Genomic DNA, 18258 nt, shown 5'->3' on the forward strand with positions numbered 1-18258 from the left:
CTGACGTTCGATCACTGACTTTGAAACGGAATAACTTATGTAAATGTTTTCTTGGGTTTTTGTTCCATCTGTTAAGAGATCCAAAAAAAATTCTTAATTATGTAGACTGAAAAAGTGTATTATCAGAAGGACCTGCGGGCCGAGCCAAGCATAGCATTCAATGAAATAAATTCTATATTAATATAGGTTTAATCTTTTTTTTTGGGGGGGGGGGGTCTGCAAAACCCAAACAAATCACAGAATAGCTTGATTTGGTTCCTACTGGCCATTCTTTATTTAGTTGGAGGTTGATTAATGCTCCTAAAAAATGAAAAAAAAAAGTATTTCATAGCACTAGCTTTTTGACAACATGGGAAAAAAAATGACCTGCTTAAAAAAGGCTCTGTCGAGAGACATTTTTCTTTTTTAATCCAGGCAGATCTTAGATGGCAATTTATCTCTGCCAGCATCTTTTTTCCGTCGCCGCTCATGCATGACGAACGGGACAAAGAAGTTGAGATTGCTTGCTCCTCTCGTCGTTTTGCGGTGCACAACATTGGGGAAACAAAAATAAATTCCACTCATCATTTGCATGCTATCCTCTCACTCCCTCATTGCACACTACCCAGGTCACCACCAAAAAAAAAAGACCCTTCTTGCACTTGGCACGGCAGCTGGTGTTAAATTACCTGCAGGTCGTGCCTCCCTCAGCATTCCAGAGTAATTAAACGGATCTGCAGGGTTCAACACAACAGTCCGGTGAAGGTAAAGATAATAAAAATGGATCATCTATATCAAGTGCAGAACATTGTGATGAGAAACTTTTGCCCCAGTCGAAAAAAAAAAAAAAAACAACAAAAGAAAAGTGATCATGTCAGGATGTAAAAGATGACTTTGAAGTGAAGTCATAAGGGCCATGCAGACATAAAGGGAAATTAGAAGGAGGGGTTGGGGTGGTTGGGCGCATCGACCAATCAGCATTTCCCGGCGCTGTTCCGAGCGCAAATGGAGTTGTGGCAGATGTTGTGTGAATAATGAGCGAGGGGGGCGGGGCTTGGAAGCCTCTGCCAGGACGGTGTCTGTCATTGCGAGCCGAGTGGCGAGGGAGAAAGGACAGGCTGGTTTTGTTTATCCTTGCAGGACCTGCGCACTTTGGAATAAGCCACAATTTTTCCAACAGCCTGTCGGGATACTAGCGTGGATATTTCACTTTGCACATTTGGAAGTTTCAGGATTGATGCTGCCAGCCTTTCCGGGGAATAGGATGCACCTTGAACCAGAAGAAATGGGATTAACTTTGGAAAGGGGGGGAGGCAAGCCTAAATGGAGAGAATGAATGGAAATTTCTGGACTAGAATCTAATTTATTTACATAACATTTCCATATTTAGCCACCATAATTTATGATATGCTATTTTTAAGTAAAAAAATATTTATTATTTATTTGTGATTTTCAAATCTGAAGTCTAATTTGCACATTTTTGTCTAAGAATACCCACACACTGAAAAAAGCCAGACAGTAAATGTCATTATTTCTTTGTAGACAATAGAGTGCATGTTTTGGCATGGGGAAACCGCTGAGCCGACCAGATTGCCTCAGACAAAACACGTCCTGCGTGGGGAAGGGGGAGGAGGAGGACCTGAACATTGACGACTGCTATGTGCCTCAGAGGTCCATTTACGACACGGTGCGACTCAATGAGCAGATCGACTCCAGCTCTAAGGGGAGCCTCACATCCCGCCACTTTGCCGGTACCTTACCCTACGCCAGCCGCCCTCTCGACTTCAGCGGCCTCTGCGGAAATGGAGTCCTTTCCACCTCCAGTTCTTTTGAGCTCCGTGTCCGTAAACCCGCCACGTTGGACGAGCGCGCCGTCTTTGACGGACTCAAACTCAACGGGAATATCATCAGAGCGGCTGACACGGTGCTGCCAAAGTCACGTCCCCATAACGGAGATAAGCGGCGGTCGTGGCGGACTTTTGCGCCGACAAATCTTGGCGGGTATGCCAGCCGCAGTGGGATTTTGTCATCCGGGAGTGCCGAGAGATCGGGATTGATCGGTGGGAGAAGAGGGCAGAGTGTGACCAGCTCTCTGACCTCCGAAGAAGACTCGGGCCTGTATAGTCCGACTGTGGAGCGGGAACGTCATGCTCAACGATCCCACAGGAGGCCGGGCCCTGGAACAAGAAGCCTTTCTTCTTCAGAGGCCGTGCACTTGTCCGGGGACTTGAAAAGGCTTCGGTCCCTAAGCTCCGGACAAGACGAGTTCCCATTCACGCCTACTCGGGAGAACCGTTCCTTTTACCAAAGTGGTTGCCTGCTTCAAGAGCCGCAGCAGGTGCCGTCTGACGTGGTCCACTTGAAAGAAAACGCTACTCTGGCTAATGGAGATTACAAGTACTCCATGGGGAGGTCATCTACGGGGTCGGCTTTTCGGACTTTTAATGAAACCTCCGGTTGTTATTCGAAGACTTTAAGAGACTATGAAGAGTTATCCACGGCTGAGCTGTTAGAGGGCGTGTCATCGCAGGAAGACGGCGAGCTTGGCAGCGTGCTGGTGACGCAGCCCGAGACTTACGGAAACTCTGTAACGTTACCCATCGATAGCCGTCAGCAAACTAAGCCGTGCGCTGTGCAACGAGTGGCGTCCCAGTACAATATGGAAGAGCTGGAAGAATTCCTGCAGTCTGTGGAGGACTGCCTGCCCAAAGATTTACACGCATTCCAGCATGCAGGAGAGATTGAGGCGTTGCTGAATGCCATTTGTCCAGAAGTGGACTGCAAAACGTATTCCACCCCACAGGTGCCCAAAAATAGCTTCTTCTTCTTTCATTCTCACACCATCGTCATTTAGTTGTTATAGAGCACGTCAAGCTGGATGATATGGATCTTCTGATGAGCTGCTGATGGCTCTGTGCCGTGCATATCTGATTACGTGAATGGTGAATTAAGTCTGTGTGATTATATGCAGCTGCCGCTCACTGTCAACTTGGCTCCACTGGTAGAACAGAGCATTAAGGGAATTGTTTATATTCCCAAATTCAGGCAAATGCTATCTTAGATGTATATTTATGAACATCATGGACTCAGAATTGTGGGAGCAAATTGTTCCGGCAATATTCTGACAGAATATTCCACCTTTGTCTGGTGGCGTATTGTAGTTCTACTGTGGGTCGTGATGGGAAAATGAAGCTTGAAATTTGCTTCATGAATCAGTTTTTGTATTTTTGAGTCCTCTAGGTGGCACTGTAGGTTTAAATAAAGGCTTTAAAAAAATGTCAAGTCAGTTTGCTTTCAGCCCAATGTTGAACAGAGAGTGCCATCTAAAAATACTACAACTGGTTCATGAAGCACATTTGAAGCTTCATTTTCCCATCACTAACTGAGATTTTTGTGTTGGTGTGCTTGTTCATGATTGCAGGATGCATTTGATATAATTCTCGCTTATTTAAGGGCAACGTGTGCCAATTCAAGTGGCTTTTGGCATCCCCACTACCCTGATGTGGTGCACCCTCACGAATCCATTGTTTGCATTTGATTGCAGGCTTTCCAAAAGGAAGACATCGACCCGTTGCAGACACAACTCCAAGACATCAACTCCATCAGTCAGGGGCTGATTCAGAGCGCCGCCCGAGGCACCAATACGAAGAAACTGGAGAATGACCTGGAGAAGGTTAACACAAAGTGGAACACGCTTAATAAAAAGGTATGTGATCAGAAAACCAGAAATTATTCCTGATAATGCATTTCTGACCGCTGCTGTCCAGGCGACTGTTTTAAAACTGGCTTCATAACAGTTGTCATCTATTTTTACCTCGTCATCCGTAGATCGCCGAGCGCTCAGCCCAGCTGCATGAAGCCCTGCTGCATTGCGGAAGGTTCCATGATGCTCTGGACTCTCTGCTCAGCTGGTTGACGGACACGGAGGAGCTCGTGGCCAATCAGAAGCCGCCTTCTGCGGAGTTCAAAGTGGTCAAGGCACAGATACAAGAGCAGAAAGTAAGCACGCACTCGGTGACACTTGCAGTACATAAAAAAAAAAGAAAAAAAAAAACACCATTCGGCTTCTTTAACCGACATTCATTGTTCAACTTGATTGTGGTTTGTAAAGCTTTTAAAGCATGTAATGGAGACATAATTCCTGCCTGTGATTGACTGCTTTCCACCATCAAGCAAACAACGCCTTCGCTCAGAGCATTTTAATGATGCCCAATAAGTCTTCTCCTTTGTTCGCTTTGGCAGCTCTTACAGAGACTGTTGGATGACCGTAAGCCCACAGTGGAGCTGATAAAAAACGAAGGGGGGAAGGTTGCAGAACTGGCCGAGTCCGGGGATAAGGAAAAGGTTGCAAAAGAGATGCAATCCCTTGGGCAGAGGTGGGACACTCTGCTCAAGAAAGCCGAGAACAGGTCGGTGTGCGCCCTGTTGGCCTCGATACGTTGCAAAAAGAGATACAACCAAGTGGAAAAATGAGTTAGCCTCGTTTGAAATGGAGGAATATGTGCAGTATGCCACTCTATTCACGCTGACGTTTCATATTGGTACCAATCTAGTCATTGCAGATTTGGCCTCTAGATGGCACTGTTCAAAGGTTTAAAATATGGCAAAAAAAATGGCAAGTCAGTGTTCTTTCAGCCCAATATTGATTCAGAGAGTGCCATCTACAGGACTCCAAAAATACGACAACTGGTTCATGAAGCAGATTTGAAGCTTCATTTACACATCACGCATGCTCACTTGATTTACTACATTCAATAAACTTGCCTGTCAGTCTTTTCGCAAAACTAGACCAAAAAATACGTCGCTCGCGACACTTAGAGCCCTCAACAAAGTCCACGTTTTAATCTGTTTCAATACAAAAGCTATTCCGTTTTTCGTGATACTGTCAAAAAGTTACTTGAACATTTTTTGCGGGATATTTTGTTCCGTATTTAATAAAACCCTTACAATATTTAGCTAGATAAGAGATGTACTGTTCACTGTATATGACGACCAATGTGTGTTTTTTTTTTTTTTTTTTTTTTTTGGCATTGCTGATATTGTCTCTCTTGTATCTGTCAGGCATAAGCAGCTGCAGAGCATTTTGGTGGTCACTCAGCAATTCCACGAGACTTTGGAACCGCTGAGCGACTGGCTCGCCGTCACGGAGAAGCGCCTCTCCAACTCAGAACCGGTTGGCACAGAAACGTCAAAGCTGGAAGATCAGATTTCCCATCATAAGGTAATCGATGAAAAGAATCCTTTTAAGTTTTTCATCCATCCTTTTTGTTAGTTTTTTTTTTTAACCATTTTTTACTTTTCATTTCCATTCAATTTCAGTTGGTTTTCTGTTTGTCTTTTGTGTCCGTGTCGCATTGTTTCCCCCGTCCCCTGCGCTCAGGCCATGGAAGAGGAGATTATGAATCACAGTAAAGACCTGTTTCATGCCGTCAGTCTGGGTCAGATGCTCAAGGCGGTGAGCTCAGTTGATGACGAGGCCTTTGTCCAGTCCAAGCTGGACGCCGCGCAGGCTGCTTACATGGAGCTGCAGGAGCGCTGCGGGAGAAAAGCCGAGTTTCTGCAGCAGGCCTTGGCTAACGCGCAGCTCTTTGGCGAGGACGAGGTGGCGCTCATGAACTGGCTCAGTGAGGCGCACGCACGGTTGAGCGAGGTGTCCGTGGACGACTACGTAGTAGACACACTTGAAAAGCAGATGGCAGAGCAACTGGTACACTTCCCTGGCCCAGCATCCCTTTTTTCTGTGATTTGAATCATTTCTCAGTTGCTTTTGAGCATTATTTTCTTCTTTGTGGACATGTTTATCATCACTGTTTGAGGTTGTCATTTTTCCTTTTAGGCTCTACAAAGTGATATTGAATTGAGGAGGAAGAATGTTGACCAAGCCCTTTTTAATGGGATGGAACTCTTGAAGCAAACAACAGGTATGTTGACCTGCGCTGCACAATTGTCCACCAACAAGGCTGTGACTCACCACGCCTGGTTCTCTTATTACAGGCGATGAGGTTGTTGTTATCCAAGGCAAATTGGATGGAATAAAAACAAAGTACGCTGAGATCGCCTCCATGAGTGAAAATGTTTTGAACACACTGGAGCGTGTTATGAGTCTGTCCTCAAAGCTGCAGCACGCACACGAGGATCTGAGCTCCTGGCTGGTGGAGGCGGAGGCTCACGTCAGTTCTTATGTGGCTCGGCAGCCGATCGGCGAGCAACTCACACGAGCCCAAAATATTCAAAAGGTGAGATGGTGTGCTGGGAATGAAAAAGCCAGTTCATTCAGCAGAAAATGACTGAAGACTAGTGTGTGGTGGTGCGTTTAATTTAATGAATATTCAGAGTCACTATGGAATGTTTAGCTGGACATTTTTTTTTAATAAGAATTCATTTCTAATCATTTACAATGAGAGCTTTGCTTCGTTTTATTTGTGAATCGTAGTTAAATCCCGCTGTTTTTACAGGAAACAAAAAATAATTTCAATTGCCGTTTATGTGTACTGCTTGGCCGAGTTCTTCTGTAAATTGTGTACTGGGCGCATGGGGCAGAAGGAAGAGCAGGACAAAATAAAAAGTCCACTGAATTTGCGCAATAGTTTTTTTTTTTTAATGGTGCTATTTGCAAAACAAAATTGCCAGTTCCTTCTCATAGATTAACCCACATTTTTATTTGTGAATTCCCTTTAATACCTAAAGAACATTTCCAGTTTGGAAGATTAATGGGATAATAATGTCATAATTTCCAGATACAATCCTACCTTGCCCCGGCCGGCACTGATGAATGAATAGAACAAAGTAAAAAAAAATCTAATTGGCTGCATAACATCGCATATATCTTGGAGCAGACATAAACTGTCAATTTGTAAACGTGAAGATCAACAACAATTTTATGATACATCGAGTAATAATGACACAACCCTCTTTTTATTCTTGTTTTCCAGACCTTGCTAAAGGAGACGAAAGACAAAAAAGCCGTAGTGGACAAACTGAATGAATTGAGTACTTACCTCCTGGATCTCATTCCGTGGCACACCCGAGAAGGTCTTGACAAGCTGGTGACGGAGGACAACGAGCGGTACAGAGCGGTGTGTGACAGCATCACTCAGCAGGTCGACCGGATCAACGCTGACATTCTCAAGTCACAGCAGGTCTGAATCATTGGACTGATTTCTTTTTTTTTCCTCATTGAGCCTTTTTTTTCCCCCGAGCTGACTTTTGTTTTGTTTTCCCCAGTTTGAAGAAGCAGCAAATTCTGAACTAGCTTGGCTTTCGGATGCTGAGAGGAAGCTCCTGTCCATGGGGGCGATCAAATTGGGGCAGGACCAAACTGCAGCGCAGTTACAAGCACATAAGGTGAGTCTTCCACCATCTGTTGACATCTGTTCAACATTCAAACCAACTCACGCAAGTGCATTTTCCAGGTCTTCTCTATGGATATCATGAGACACAAAGACTCTGTGGATGCGCTCGTAAAAACAGGAAAAGCTATCATGAGTAGCAAAAAGCCAGAGGCAAAGGAACTATTGAAGGTGAAAAAAAAAGTCAAATATTTGTCTCCTGTCTTCTAACGGTGGAAACGTTACAATATCTTGTTTCATGTCAGGCGAAGACCCAGACTCTTGTCGAGAAATACGGCGTGGTGAGTCATCTGAACTCCGAGCGCTGTCTGCAGCTGGAACGAGCCCAGTCGCTTGCAAGCCAGTTTTGGGAAACCTACGAAGAGTTGTCACCATGGCTGCAGGAAACCCTGCAGACCTTCAACCGGCTGCCTCCGCCCGCCATCGAGTACGACGCGCTCAGGCAGCAACAAGAGGAACTTAGGGTAAGGAGGAGCAGGAGGTACAATCACTGTCTTCATTCAAAAGCTTTTTAAGTCATTTAAAAAAAAAAATGTATGTCCTCTTAAGCAAATGCGAGAGCTGATTGCCGAGCACAAACCGCATATCGACAAGATGAATAAAACGGGACCTCAGCTACTGGAACTGAGCCCCGAGGAAGGGCTGCCCATCAGGGAGAAGTACACAACGTCCGAGCAGCTTTACACCAAACTGAAGACGGACGTCAAACAGAGAGCTGCCGAACTGGATGAGGCCATCTCCAAATCCACTCAGGTGAATAGCCTTTTTTTTTTTTTTATTCTGTTGATTTATTTGAATTCCGTCTCTCTGTTTAGGAAAATTAATGTGTAGCCCAGTGCTTCTCAAATAGTGGGGTGCCCGTGTGAACCTGGGGAACAGGCTTTTTTTCCGCCGTACTACAATGAAGTGTAATTGCACCTCCAGTCCAGTAGTTGGCAGTGGCGCTCTTCTTGCCCCTTGTGCGCAGCAAGCATTAACTCTATGATTTGTTTTGCAATGAAAATGATATTATTTATAGTCGCGGGCGAGAGTGGGTGGTGGTGGGGGGGGGGGGTGCCCGAATTGTTTTCTTATTGCTGAGGGGGGGTGCGTAACAGAAAATAATTGAGAAGCACTGGTGTAACTTAACCATTATGAGAAAAGTGTCTTTTCACAGCATCATTACTATACATAGAAATAATAAGAATTGTAACTACCGGGGCGGTACGGTGGACGGCTGGTTAGCACGATGGCCTCACAGTGCAGAGGTCGTGGGATTGATTCCGGCTCAAGCCTTCCTGTGTGGAGTTGACATGTTCTCCCCGTGCTTGTGTGGGTTTTCTGCGGGTACGCCGGTTTCCTCCCACATTCCCAAAACATGCATGGCAGCTTGATTGGACACTCTAAATTGCCCCTAGTTATGAGAGTGAGCGCGGATGGTTGTTCGTCTTTGTGTGCCCTGCGATTGGCTGGCAACCAGTTCACGGTGTCCCCCGCCTACTGGCCGAAGAAAGCTGGGATAGGCTCCAGCTCCCATCGTGACCCTTTGTGAGGAGAAGCGGAACAGATAACGGCTGGATGGATGTAACTTCCGGTCTTATGATTGCGTTAACTCATTTACTGCCATTGACGGCTAAAGACGTCCAAGATCCTGAAATGACCCCTTTTGTCATTCCACTCTAGTTCCATGATAAAATCGACCCCATGCTGGAATCCTTGGAGCGGATTGCCGAGCGCCTTCGTCAGCCTCCCTCCATTTCAGTGGAGGTGGACAAAATCAAGGAGCAGATAACGGAGAATAAATGTGTCAGCGTGGATCTGGAGAAACTGCAGCCTTCCTACGAGACCTTGAAGCAGCGTGGCCAAGAAATGATTGCACGGTCAGAAGACAGAGAATTATCTGCTAAAGGTATCACCAATTCTCATATTTTCAAATAAGAATTCAAAGGCTTGTTTTTTTTTGAAAAAGCTTCTGCCTAATGATGAAAACTTTTCTCCCGCAAGCTGTACAAGACAAACTGGACCATATGGTGTTCCTGTGGACCGATATTCAAGTCTTGCTGGAGGAGCGTGAAGCCAAACTGTTGGATGTGATGGACCTCGCTGAACGGTTCTGGTGCGACCACTGCGCTCTGATCGCCACCATCAAAGACAGCCAAGACCTGCTTCGGGAGCTGGAGGAGCCGGGCGTGGATCCCTCCGTTGTCAAACAGCAGCAAGAGTTTGTTGAGGTCTGAACAGAAAGAGGCGCTTCGTAAATGAGACAGGCAGTGTTGGAAGCTTGTTCTTATTTTGTTTTTCCATCTCCGCAGGGTTTTAAAGAGGAGATTGATGGGCTTCAAGAGGAGCTGGATTCAGTGAGAAACCAGGGCTCTGAGCTCATGACGGCCTGCGGAGAACCGGACAAACCTGTGATAAAGAAAAGCATTGATGAGGTGATTTTTTTATTTATTTTTTTTAATTTTTATCTTTATTTTAACTCATTTACTGCCATTGACGGCTAAAGACGTTAATGATCCATTATTTTATTATTTTTTTTTTTTTACTTGGCTGGTAGTGAATGAGTTAATGAATTATTCACTCATTCCATTCTTGATGTAGAGCTTGCAGAATGCATTTGATCACTTATGGGATTTTTCTCCACCAGGTGAACTCGGCATGGGAAAATCTCGACAAAACTTGGAAAGAGCGAGTTGAGAGACTGGAAGAAGCCATGCAGGGTGCGGTGCAATTCCAGGATGGTCTGCAGGTGCGTTGAAAACTGCTTATTCACCGAAAAAAAAAAAGAACTTGTATACCATCCGGATTCTTTGTGTTTACAGACAGGACACAGATTGTTGCGATGTGATATTTAAATGGGACAAAAATATAGTCTTTGAAGACTGGTTAACAAATTGATAACCGTTCATCCTCTTGCGAATCAGAATTTGTTAAAAAACAAAAAAAGATTCCAACAGTAACAAGAGGAGACTAACGATTGTCGTAAATGTCAACCTTTTGAAATTATCCACATTTTCAGTTTTTTGCGCATACTTTGGAACTCACCAGTCTGTTTTCAAGGCCTTTGAATTAAAAAACCCGCAGTGGACAGATTGCAGCGCCATCCATCACGGTCGACTGCAGTGATACAACTGTTTTACGAGCATCCAATTAATTGTGACACCACCCACGCTGCTTTTCTATATTTGGATCAAACTGCACGCCACATGAATTGTTCCTCCATGCCGCTGCTTTGATTCGATTCATCGTAAAAAAGACTTTTACATGACCCGAGACTTGTTTATTCCTTCCTATTGTGCCTTTTTTTTGTTTGTTTGTTTTTTTTTTTTTTTGGTGATTTTTTTTTTCTGGGTTGAAGGCGGTGTTGTATGCAACAGGGAAAATGTGCATGACACTTCTTCGAGTAACGTGTTCGTCTGTCTTGCACGCAGGGCATGTTTGACTGGGTGGATATCTTGGAGAGCAAACTGGACTCCATGTCACCTGTGGGCACAGACCTTGAAACTGTCAAACAGCAGATTGTTGAGCTCAAGGTATACGTTCAATGCCATTGACGGATATAGAAGTACAAAAAGTCCATTCATTTTACCTGGGCTGGCCGTGAATGATTTAAATAAAAGAGAACAGAAAATGCTGGTACTGTATGCTTTATTGCCAATCTGACTTTTTAACACGTGCGTTGGTTAGGAGTTCAAAATGGAGGCGTACCAGCTGCAGATCGAGATGGAGCGCCTGAACCACCAAGCGGGCCTCCTGCTCAAGAAGGTGACCGAGGAGTCTGACCGCTGCGCCATCCAGGAGCCCATGTACGAGCTCAAGATGCTGTGGGAACACCTGGATGAGAAGATCATCAGCCGGCAGGTGCCCGAAATGAAAAGGAGGATTGATTCGTATTTGTGGTGGTTTGATTCATCGCACCTTCGCTGTCCCTTTTTTCAGCACAAACTTGAGGGAGGCCTTCTGGCACTGGGACAGTTCCAGCATGCCTTGGATGAGTTGCTGGCCTGGATGAACCACACTGAGGAGCTGCTCAATGAGCAGAGAAAGGCTGGAGGAGACCCCAAAGCCATCGAGATTGAACTGGCCAAGCATCATGTAAATGTTCACTCTTTTTTTTTTTTTCCCTCGTTGTTGAGCATACATGCAGTAGTGATGGGTAATTGAAGCTTCAAATCTGCTTCGTGAACCAGTTGTAGTATTTTTGGACTCCAGTAGATGGCACTCTCTGTTCAATATTGGGCTAAAAGCACACTGACTTGCCATTTTGTAATCCCTTTATTTAAACCAACAGTGCCATCTACAGGACTAAAATAATACAAAAACTGTTTTATGAAGCAAATTTGAAGCTTCATTTTCCCCATCACTAACATGCAGTCAATATTTTTATGAGGAAAAAAAGTGAACCAGGCTGATAGTTATGCTGAGATCTCTTTAACCTGTATGAGGGATTTATTGATCTTTACTGCAATTACTGCTTTTAATTTCCTTACTATCGTTCTCTGATTAGGTCCTCCAAATTGACGTCCTGGCTCACAAGTCGACAGTGGAGACGGTGAACAAAGCAGGCAATGACCTCGTGCAATCCAGTGCCGGAGAGGAAGCCTCTTGCCTGAGGAGCAAACTGGAGAACCTGGACCAGCGCTGGAAGGCCATCCTGGAGAAGACGGAGCTGAGGAAGCAGCAGTTGGAAAGTGCTCTGCTTCAGGTAAACGAAGACGTGACAAGATGTCATTTCTTTAGATTGTCCGTTCATTTCCTGTTATGTTCGAAAAAGAACTTTGGCATTAAAATCACAATACAGAAGGAAAAACAGTCAAATGCCATTCACTGCCATTGACGGATATAGAAGTCAAAATGCACATTTGTTTTAACTGGGCTGGCAGTGAATGTGTTAAAGTGAAAATGTGAGAAAGTCTCAATATCTCATAACTAATAACCCGTTCATCTTGAACCAACAACACACTTTGGTCTTTAGCTGCATACAAAAAATAATTTCTATTATGCACCAAATTTGTTCAATTTTGCATTTCTGTATGTGAACATACGTGCAACAGAATGTCTGTCAAACACAAGTTTTGGTCTCAAAACGAACGAATGAATCCGAGCAATGAGAAGCTCTCCCATCGGAGCTTGCGCACAATGCGTATGTGTGACACCTTTTGTCTGACTCCGGTTGTATTGTGTTGTAGGCCCAAGGTTTCCATGGTGAGGTGGAAGATATGCTGCAATGGCTGAAAGACACAGAACGTCAGCTGTTGGCATCAAAGGCGGTGGGAGGCTTACCAGACACAGCCCGCGAGCAGCTTAACGCCCATCTGGTACGTGTTTAACAATGCGAGAGCGCGTATGCAGATGGCCGGCAATCTCTGGGTTTGGCTCAAATGTGAAAATTAGACGACACTGTTGGCTTCCCACTGCACAAGATGAACAAAAGTCTCGATGATGTAGCGTTATCTGACTTCCATGTCTCCCGGAATGTTTTTTTTCCCCCCGTTTTCCTCCATTTATGGTACTTTCACTGCACATTTTTGGAGGCAACATTTCTGGAGATTACTTCGAAGTAAAAACATGATTGTGTTTAAATGTTTGTGGGAACATGTTGACTTTTGGCAGTTTTTGCGTTAGACTTGTGACTTTGACTGTTATTCCTAAATGACTGTTGCTGCGTCATGTCACCGCGCAGGAGTTGTGTTCTGCCATGGAGCTGAAGGAGGAGCTGTACCAGGAGCTGATGACCAAAGGTCAACAGCTGCTCGCGATGACGCCAGAGGGCAACACGGAGCAGGACCTCGCCAACCTGAAGGACAAATGGGAAGCAGCGCAGGCCAAAGTTGCTGAAAGAAAGGTAGGGGGTGATGTTGTTTTCACTTCAAAAGCTCCTTGTAATGCGCTTCAAGAAAGTGGATAAATAACATCAATAACATATAGCTAGCATCCAATATATACATATATATTAGGGCATTAACTATGGAGATTAATTAAAATGTTATAAAGCCCTAAAATTAATGAACTCGGTTGTATTTACTTCCAGTAGCAGCTGACCTCTGCTCACTGTGCAATCAAACTTGGAGGAGAGTTCCTGTCGCCAAGACAGACTTAACAGCTCATTGGAGAAATCCTAAATAATTTGCACAACTTGCGGTGCCAAATTCAAATACCACATCAGATGTTCGTCTTTGGTGTATCGTTTAAATTTTATTTTCCCTGTATTTTACAGGAAAAGAATTCAGAGATCAAAGAAAGCTTTAGAACACTCTATGTAGATTATTTCCAAAAGTAAATATCGGTTCCAAGCTTTTTAAAAAATTGTAATTGAAAAACACGAGTAATCACGATCAATTATGTAAATTAATTAGTTCAAAATTCCCCAAAATTAATCCTTTGACAGCACTAATATATATACATATTACATCGATATGTCATGACAGAAAAAAATAAGAGCAAACAAATTATAATGCATATAGAGTACAAACATGGGAAAAAAAATCAATTAGATTTGACTGGGGACCAATCCCAGGTGCACCTCGGGTCTACCCAAAGTCAGCTCGGATAGCCTCCTGCGGACCTGCAACACGAATGAGGACAAAGTGCTATAGAAGATGGATGGAGGGATGGATTATGAAGCATACTCCATAAAAATAATACCACATATGTTACGTGAGGATTAGCGTCCGCCATAAAAGCGCTCAACATGTTCTGACTTGTTTTCCCTCAATAAATAAAACACCATCCTTTCAAAAAAGCCAAACTGACTCTCTCACTACAAATAAGGCCTGGCCTCTCACTGAACAGTCGGCTTCCTCTTTACTTTGGTCCCGTTCCCAGAATCACAGGGCCGTGTGCAGCCAAACAAAGTGTTCCAATAATAGAATAAAGGACTGACAACTTTTAGCGCGCCCGCTGACATATGCGGGAGAGACGCATCCGCTTGCTAACGTCATTAGGGCGGCCGTGTGACATGAGCATGTGGCCCAACGGATGTCTCTCCCTCATTCGATTAAAAATCCATTAGGCAGAATCTGCTTCACCATCGGCCTTTCCGGCGATATGAACTCCCTCATGCTGTTAAGGGCTCATGTTTGCATGTTAAGGCAGCAGTCAGCTTTGTGATTCATTATTGAACATTCTTTTCGAGCGCATCTGTTTTTAATAAAGCTATCATTAGGGGAAAAAAAATAAGAAAGCATGACCGTGTTTTATGTCTGCAGGTGAAACTGGAGGAGGCCTTGACGCTGGCCACAGATTTCCACAACTCTTTACAGGACTTCATCAACTGGCTGACCCAAGCAGAGCAGACGCTGAACATGGTGTCACCCGCCTCTCTGATTCTGGAAACCATCCTGTTTCAAATTGATGAGCATAAGGTAATGCTTGCACACAGAGGACAGTTACACAACCTTATTATTGCTCCTTTGGACCTTCATACAAAGGCACAATGTGCACATTTCTTACACAACTTGTTTGTCAGCAAACTAAAATGCAGCCGTCTCCTGTGCAGATGTTTGTGACGGAGGTCAACTCTCACCGAGATGACATTATCGAGCTGGACAAGACGGGCACGCATCTGAAGTACTTCAGCCAGAAGCAGGATGTAGTTCTCATCAAGAACCTGCTCCTTAGTGTGCAAGGTCGCTGGGAGAAGCTGGTGCAGCGATCTGTTGAACGTGGTCGTGTTTTGGATGATGCCAGGAAGAGAGCCAAACAGGTACTTGAGAGAGAGAGAGAGAGAGAGAGAGAGAGAGAGAGAGAGAGCGAGAGAGCGAGAGAGAGAGAGAGCGAGAGAGCGAGAGAGCGAGAGAGCGAGAGAGCGAGAGAGAGAGAGAATAAATTTGTTGTGTTACGGAGTTTGCTATTTCTTTTTTTTACCTCAGCCACCGAGATGACGATTCGTGAACGTTGAACTATCTCGTTTGTCCCCCAGTTCCATGAAAACTGGAGTAAACTGATGGAGTGGCTGGATGAATCTGAGAAGACGCTGGACTCGGAGGTGGAAATCGCCAACGAGCCAGACAAACTCAAGAAGCAGCTGTCGCAACACAAGGTGAGCAGTGAGCGCTCAAAGCTTTTGACAACTCGAAAGTGCTTCAATGACCTTGGAAAAACAATGTCGGCACCTCGTTGAAAGCACAGCCATGTGGACAAAAGCACAAGTATATTTAGAAATGTGAACAATGACACAGATGTTTAACAGACGGCGTTTATGTGAGCGAATGAGGGGCGGGGAACGTTCTCACAAAAAGCTTTTCAGATGAATTACAGTATAGAGCATACATTAGTCATGCTTCTGATTCTATCGCAGGCCGCATAATCCCTCCTCTGCAGTGGTGCACGGGCAGATTGTGTTAATCCTGACATAATACGTGGATTGAGCAAATGTATTTGGGGTGGCCGTGCTTTGGGATACTTTTAATCTCTTTGGAGCTGTGGCTCTTGAGTTTTGACCCATTTTTGGTTTCCCATACAGACTGTCGCGTTCCTAATCACAACACACACACACACGCAGATTAAGATACGATCTGAGATGCACTCAGTGGGATGATTGCGAAAGATCACGTAAAAACGGTGGCAAACAAATCAAGTGATGACTCTCGGTGGCGACAACCGATAAGGCAAGCCGGACGTCCCGACGAGAACGACTAGAATCGAGTGTATGCAAACGTAAATCGAGGCCGCTATATCAGTCCGGATTTCTTTCAAACAGGAATTCCAGAAGGCTTTGGGCAGTAAGCACTCGGTGTATGATACCACCTCGCGAACCGGACGAGCCCTCAAGGACAAGACGTCACTTCAGGATGATAATCAGAAACTGGACGACATGCTGAGCGAACTGAGGGACAAATGGGACACTGTTTGCGGAAAGTCCATTGAGAGGTAAAGTCACACACGGGTCCGGTTTCAGTTTGGACCACTTGGAATGGGATCAAATGGTTTGTGCTTTTCTTTGATGAATGGAAAAAAAATAGTTGCCCGATAGAATAAAAAGTAGTCAAATACGCCTTTGCATTTCTAGTTATTCCACTTTTCCACAGTTTGGTGTCCGATTTCTTTCGGCTGTTGATGACGTGTGCGTGATCCTGCAGGCAAAACAAGCTGGAGGAGGCACTGTTGTTCTCCGGCCAGTTCAAAGACGCTCTCCAGGCTCTCATCGACTGGCTGTACAGAGTGGAGCCTCAGATGGCGGAAGACCAGCCCGTTCACGGAGACATTGACCTGATTTTGAACCTGATAGACAACCACAAGGTCCAAACTCGTCTCCTATCTGCGTTCTTCAAAACAAACTCTCATTTCATAGCGATTTTCTTGCGTCACAATAGAAAAAGAAAAAACACTGAAAACATATCGTTGAAAAGGATAACACGAAAGAAAATGCGTACTTTTTTAATTTTACTCTGCATATTTAATGATTTGAGGTTATGGTAAAAGTCCATTAAATTAAGGAGGCTGTTTAGTCAGTTAGGCCGTACTTATTTTTATAACTGACCAAATCTTCTCACGGGCCGGATAAAACCCGTTTGTGGGCCAGATTTGGGCCGCAAACCGTATGTTTGACACCCCTGATTTAGACCTACTACGCTACTGTATTTTAATGGTGGTCATTTTGGTGGTACGTTTTCAGTGCTCAGTATTTTTTTGGGGCGGTACGTGGTGACCATGTCCTTGACTTGTAATGCGTGGCAGGTTTTCCAGAAAGAGCTGGGAAAGAGGACGGTCAGCGTTCAGGCCCTCAAGCGATCGGCCAGGGAGTTGATCGACAGCAGTCACGATGACGCCTCCTGGGTCAAAGTTCAGATGCAGGAGCTGAGCACTCGCTGGGAAACCGTGTGCAACCTCTCGGTGTCCAAGCAGGCGCGTCTGGAGCAGGCCCTGTGCCAGGCTGAGGAGTTTCACTCCACCGTTCACATCCTGCTGGAGTGGCTGGCCGAGGCCGAGCAGAGTTTGCGTTTCCATGGCAGCCTGCCTGATGATGAAGAGGCGCTACGTGCGCTTATTGACCAGCACAAGGCAAGCTTACACTTAAATTGTTTAGGTTGTTTTTTTTTTTTTTTAATGATCACTCGTTTATTAGCATTGACGGCTAAAGACGTCAAAGATCCATTTTTTTTTTGTTTTTTTTGTTTTTGCTCGGCTGAAATGACTTAATGTTTTTTCGGTCCTCTTTGAAGGAGTTCATGAAGAAACTGGAAGAAAAGCGTATCGCTCTGAATAAAGCCATCAGTCTGGGCGAGGCGATCCTGAGCATCTGCCATCCCGACTCCATTACGACTATCAAACACTGGAACACAATCATTAAAGCCCGGTTTGAAGAGGTAAATGCTCCTTGGTTAAGAATTGCGGACTTTTTGCGTTCGGTGCCACACGAAGAGTTGTGAGTCATCATGTTTGTCTTACAGGTGCAAGCCTGGGTGAGGCAGCACCAGCAACGACTGGCTGCAGCCCTCAGCGAATTCTTGGCCACTCAGGATCTGCTGGAGAACCTGCTGACTTGGCTGCAGTGGGCGGAGTCTAACCTGAGTGACAAAGACAAGGAAGTTCTACCGCAGGAGATCCAGGAGATCAAAAGTCTCATAACAGAACACCAGGTAACGGGAATCTTTTTTTTTTTCAATGACGTAAAGATCAAGAAATTACTCCGTAACAAGACTGACGTCACAGTTCTGAAGTTGGGGGGATTAAAAAAAAATGGATGGACGAATGAATTTTTATTTGGTTTTATATTAGGAAGCGTTTAAAGTCCAGTAATAATTCCGATAACATGCATGGTAGGTTGATTGGAGACTCTAAATTGCTCCTTCGTCTTTGTGTGCCCTGCGATTGGCTGGCGACCAGTCCAGGGTGTGACCCCGCCTACTATCCGAAAATAGCTGGGATCGGCTCCTGCACATCCTCGACCCTCGTGACAAGAAGCGACTTAGATAATGGACGGATGGATAAATAATGAGACAGATTTTGC

General features: G+C 44.8%; 1 protein-coding gene across 18 annotated transcripts in view; it reads left to right on the forward strand.

Moving 5' to 3' along the window:
• Window positions 1-18258, forward strand: part of dst (dystonin) — a 94059-nt gene that overhangs the window by 67171 nt on the left and 8630 nt on the right. For 17 of the 18 annotated variants that reach the window (XM_088305022.1, XM_088305026.1, XM_088305024.1 and 14 more), the window contains 30 exons: window positions 3524-3685; window positions 3808-3978; window positions 4222-4388; window positions 5041-5200; window positions 5360-5686; window positions 5816-5900; window positions 5974-6215; window positions 6912-7118; window positions 7204-7323; window positions 7392-7499; window positions 7574-7792; window positions 7878-8081; window positions 8991-9216; window positions 9312-9538; window positions 9620-9742; window positions 9955-10056; window positions 10739-10840; window positions 10995-11168; window positions 11247-11402; window positions 11815-12012; window positions 12497-12625; window positions 12991-13152; window positions 14516-14671; window positions 14806-15012; window positions 15229-15348; window positions 16009-16178; window positions 16388-16547; window positions 16986-17309; window positions 17471-17614; window positions 17699-17887. In XM_088305022.1, the coding sequence (XP_088161148.1) occupies window positions 3524-3685; window positions 3808-3978; window positions 4222-4388; window positions 5041-5200; window positions 5360-5686; window positions 5816-5900; window positions 5974-6215; window positions 6912-7118; window positions 7204-7323; window positions 7392-7499; window positions 7574-7792; window positions 7878-8081; window positions 8991-9216; window positions 9312-9538; window positions 9620-9742; window positions 9955-10056; window positions 10739-10840; window positions 10995-11168; window positions 11247-11402; window positions 11815-12012; window positions 12497-12625; window positions 12991-13152; window positions 14516-14671; window positions 14806-15012; window positions 15229-15348; window positions 16009-16178; window positions 16388-16547; window positions 16986-17309; window positions 17471-17614; window positions 17699-17887 (5241 nt within the window). The remainder of the gene's footprint in view (window positions 1-3523; window positions 3686-3807; window positions 3979-4221; window positions 4389-5040; window positions 5201-5359; window positions 5687-5815; window positions 5901-5973; window positions 6216-6911; window positions 7119-7203; window positions 7324-7391; window positions 7500-7573; window positions 7793-7877; window positions 8082-8990; window positions 9217-9311; window positions 9539-9619; window positions 9743-9954; window positions 10057-10738; window positions 10841-10994; window positions 11169-11246; window positions 11403-11814; window positions 12013-12496; window positions 12626-12990; window positions 13153-14515; window positions 14672-14805; window positions 15013-15228; window positions 15349-16008; window positions 16179-16387; window positions 16548-16985; window positions 17310-17470; window positions 17615-17698; window positions 17888-18258) is intronic. The other variant, XM_088305036.1, reaches the window with a different exon arrangement.

This window comes from Idiotropiscis lumnitzeri, chromosome 9, assembly GCF_059441095.1.
Source record: "Idiotropiscis lumnitzeri isolate Australia: NSW breed Sydney's pygmy pipehorse chromosome 9, RoL_Ilum_1.0, whole genome shotgun sequence".
Classification (NCBI taxonomy): Eukaryota; Metazoa; Chordata; class Actinopteri; order Syngnathiformes; family Syngnathidae; genus Idiotropiscis; species Idiotropiscis lumnitzeri.